Source organism: Dendroctonus ponderosae, unplaced genomic scaffold (assembly GCF_020466585.1).
Source record: "Dendroctonus ponderosae isolate FM_Combo_2020 unplaced genomic scaffold, Dpon_F_20191213v2 Dpon_F_20191213_7, whole genome shotgun sequence".
Taxonomy (NCBI): Eukaryota; Metazoa; Arthropoda; class Insecta; order Coleoptera; family Curculionidae; genus Dendroctonus; species Dendroctonus ponderosae.
In genome coordinates, this window is record NW_026018916.1 from 10,380,568 (window position 1) to 10,383,654 (window position 3,087).

Genomic DNA, 3,087 nt, shown 5'->3' on the forward strand with positions numbered 1-3,087 from the left:
ATGAAAAACCGCATTTCTGTTAGAAATACCACTAAGAAAAGACGTTGGAAGAGAAATTCTGATAAACCAGAAGATTACAGACATTTCTTTGCTTGAAGCTTCCTTTTTGTTGAAAAGTGTGTAAACTTAGATTGTTGTAAACCTTGCTTGCTTTGTTTGTTCATTTTTGCAATTGCTTTCTGGCCCACAAAGAAATTAGTCCTTTAGCAAAATAGTTGTCACGTAGGGTATTGGCTATCAGAATGCCCCGATTTATCACCTACTGATTCTAGTTGGGACTCAATTTAACCGTATCGATCTCTCGTACAAACTTTATTTTAACTTTTTTTGAAATTGCTTGATTTTTCAGTTAATTAAAACGTTATTATTAAATTGAACATAAAATTTAAGTTTTTCTCGTCAAACATGATGAGAAATCATAATGCGTGAGGTGGTCTTTTAACATTTGAATCAGACTCAATCGCGGTCGGAAAAACAGCTAAAAAAGGCAGGAGAAACCGCTAAATCTATCATTAGGCGCGAGTTTTTACTTTTTTTAGTTTAGTTTATAAAAACGGCGAGAAATGCATTATACGTGAGTAGATGTTTCAATATTTGAATCAGACTTAATCGCGCTCAGGAAAACAACTCAAAAAGCCGGAGAACCCATATCGATCTCTGTATTAAAAGACTTTCCTTCTTTTCGAATAAAGCTCACAACAAAATTTTTTTATACCTACTTACAATCCTGATTTTTTTCACATATATATTTAAATACATACTTCAGAAAAATCCTTAGTTCAGGTATTTAATATAAAGTGTTTTTATTTTAGATTACCCGAGATTATTTGCTATAATCTAATCTCAGGTCAATAAATTGTTCCAATCTATTAAAGAATAAGTTTAACAACCCTTGGTAATATTTAGATTTTCTTAGACCTCGTGAATTCTACTCACTGTTTAAGCAAATGGTACGAATGCTTATTTATATTAATAAATACATGCAGTAGTCATAATGGTATGTTTTCCATGTTTTTTCTAATCAATTTTTCTATTGTTCTCATTCTGTGCTAAACATTTTAAGACAGGAAGTGACATGTTGAATGTTTTGTGACGTCTTAGTACGTCGTTTATGGATGTCATTTTACAGTGAGACATTGCCGTTAAAAGCACGTCGCTATGACATCCCGAAATTGGCAAATTTTACGTCGTTTTTGCGTGTTTATTACGTTGGGCGGGTTGCATTTAAATTAAATACTCACACAAGATTTTCTATAGACGAATTCATGTTCAAGACAATGGATTTTCAAATTCCCATCTGGTTTTTTGTCAATTTTTGCTCAGGAACAACAGCAATTAGATTGGTTATTCTATTCAACAATTCATATGAGCAACAGTACTTAAACTTTAAAAAAATGATCTTCTGACTTTGGGCTGAACGGAAAACGTAACATATTTGAAATATGGGCATTTATTGTTGCATGACGGAGCTCGCTTAATTTATCTCCCAATGTAAATGTTTCTCAATTGATTTCACTTGATTCCTTTCCGGAATTGCTATTGTTTTTAGGTGTATGCAGAGTGTTTTTTGACATATAAACTAATATTTAAAGGTAATTTTTTGGTTAAACCATGGACAAAAAACCTTGCTGCTTCAGAATTCTTTTATTTATTAAGTCCCATTATTATCCATCCCAACATTCAAATTTGCCTTACTCAGCTGGAACAAGCAGATAAAGGTCTGAGTCGAACTAAATAAATTCAAATCAGAAAAGATCGTTTAAAAATTTCGTTAAGATACTGTTAAAATATGTAATTTTTTGCTAAGTTTCTTCGAATTAGTGATCAGTAAATCGCCAATGTGAATACCCTGGTTTAAAAGTTTTGGAGAAACTTCGATGTAAACACACGACTGGGTAGTATGCGGCCTAATTGCCTTCTTTATGTGAGTTTTCGGTACATATTCCGCTGTTTTGGGTCGCTGTTTGGGTTTTCCCATTTTACTTACGACCAACGTACTAGAACTCAGATAACTCGGACTAACACCTTGGCTGCCATGTTTTGCGTTCTGATTCCTCATGTTTTGTTCTTTGTTCCTACTGGAGACTTCCCGTAACCATTGACAAAACACTTTTTCGTTTTGCTGCAATTTCAAAGCCCGGTACTCTTCAATTAACTTTTGCCTTGAAAGTTGCTTTTGTCTCATCATTTCCACGTATCTGTTTCTATTTTTTATTTGGCGCGATGTTAATCCATATTCGGATCGGTACCCGTTGTATTTAGGCAAATTACGATCACTGCTTGAGAGTTTGATATCGTCGCAGCATTTCCGTTGGTGGAGTTGAAGCGGAGGAAGATTCACCTAATAGAATGACGAATGAGAAGAAATAGTTGGCTATTTACGTTTAGTGATCTTGATGGCTTACCGGAGGCTTTTCATGAATGGCGAGTTTTTTTATTGAGATGGATAACTGTGTATCAATTCTTTCTATGCAATGTTCCTTACAGTGCACTTCTTCCAGTCTGGCAGCTCTGTGGGAAAGTTTTCTTTTTTTGGAACGTTTTTTCGTTTTTACTGGGGTTTCTAGTTGTTTTGTAGTGGGTTTTGAATTATCCGCTATTGGCTGTTGTTTTTGAATGCACTGAATTTTCTAAACAAATGGAAAAGTGCAATTCATTGTCTGATAGCTTGGGCTTAGATAGTTACCTGATTATTTTCGATTTGTTCGTCTTCGTCTGATTGAACTAGTTCCTCCACTACTACTGCTTCGTCAATTTCTTCATCAATATCGGATATATCGATCGAGTCATTTATCACTGTATTGTAAGGGTGATTGTTTTCGTCATTTGATCGTTCGTCCATACCTGCAGCTGAATAATTTATATAGACCTTTCCTGACTCCAATGCAAAATTGCGTGTTTAACTTTAGAATTTTTAAAAATTGCTTAAATGCCCAGGCAATTAAATGGTGATTTTCATATCGATTGTGTATGTGTATTAAGTAACTTTCGGTCTTTTGTTATACAGGAATAATTCAATTAATTAACATATTTATTGTTGTATGTAAAATCTAAAATACATTCAGTGGTTTTCAAAAAATATTATTT

The 3,087-nt window shown here is 33.8% G+C and overlaps 1 protein-coding gene across 1 annotated transcript; it reads right to left on the reverse strand.

Moving 5' to 3' along the window:
* Positions 1-1,629: 1,629 nt before the first annotated feature.
* LOC109542798 lies at positions 1,630-2,850 on the reverse strand (the record flags this gene model as incomplete). Its single annotated transcript, XM_019912173.2, is given in 3 exon segments — positions 1,630-2,341; positions 2,406-2,630; positions 2,687-2,850. Coding segments are annotated over 3 exon segments (959 nt in total), but the record flags the coding sequence as incomplete, so codon positions are not given.
* Positions 2,851-3,087: the final 237 nt, after the last annotated feature.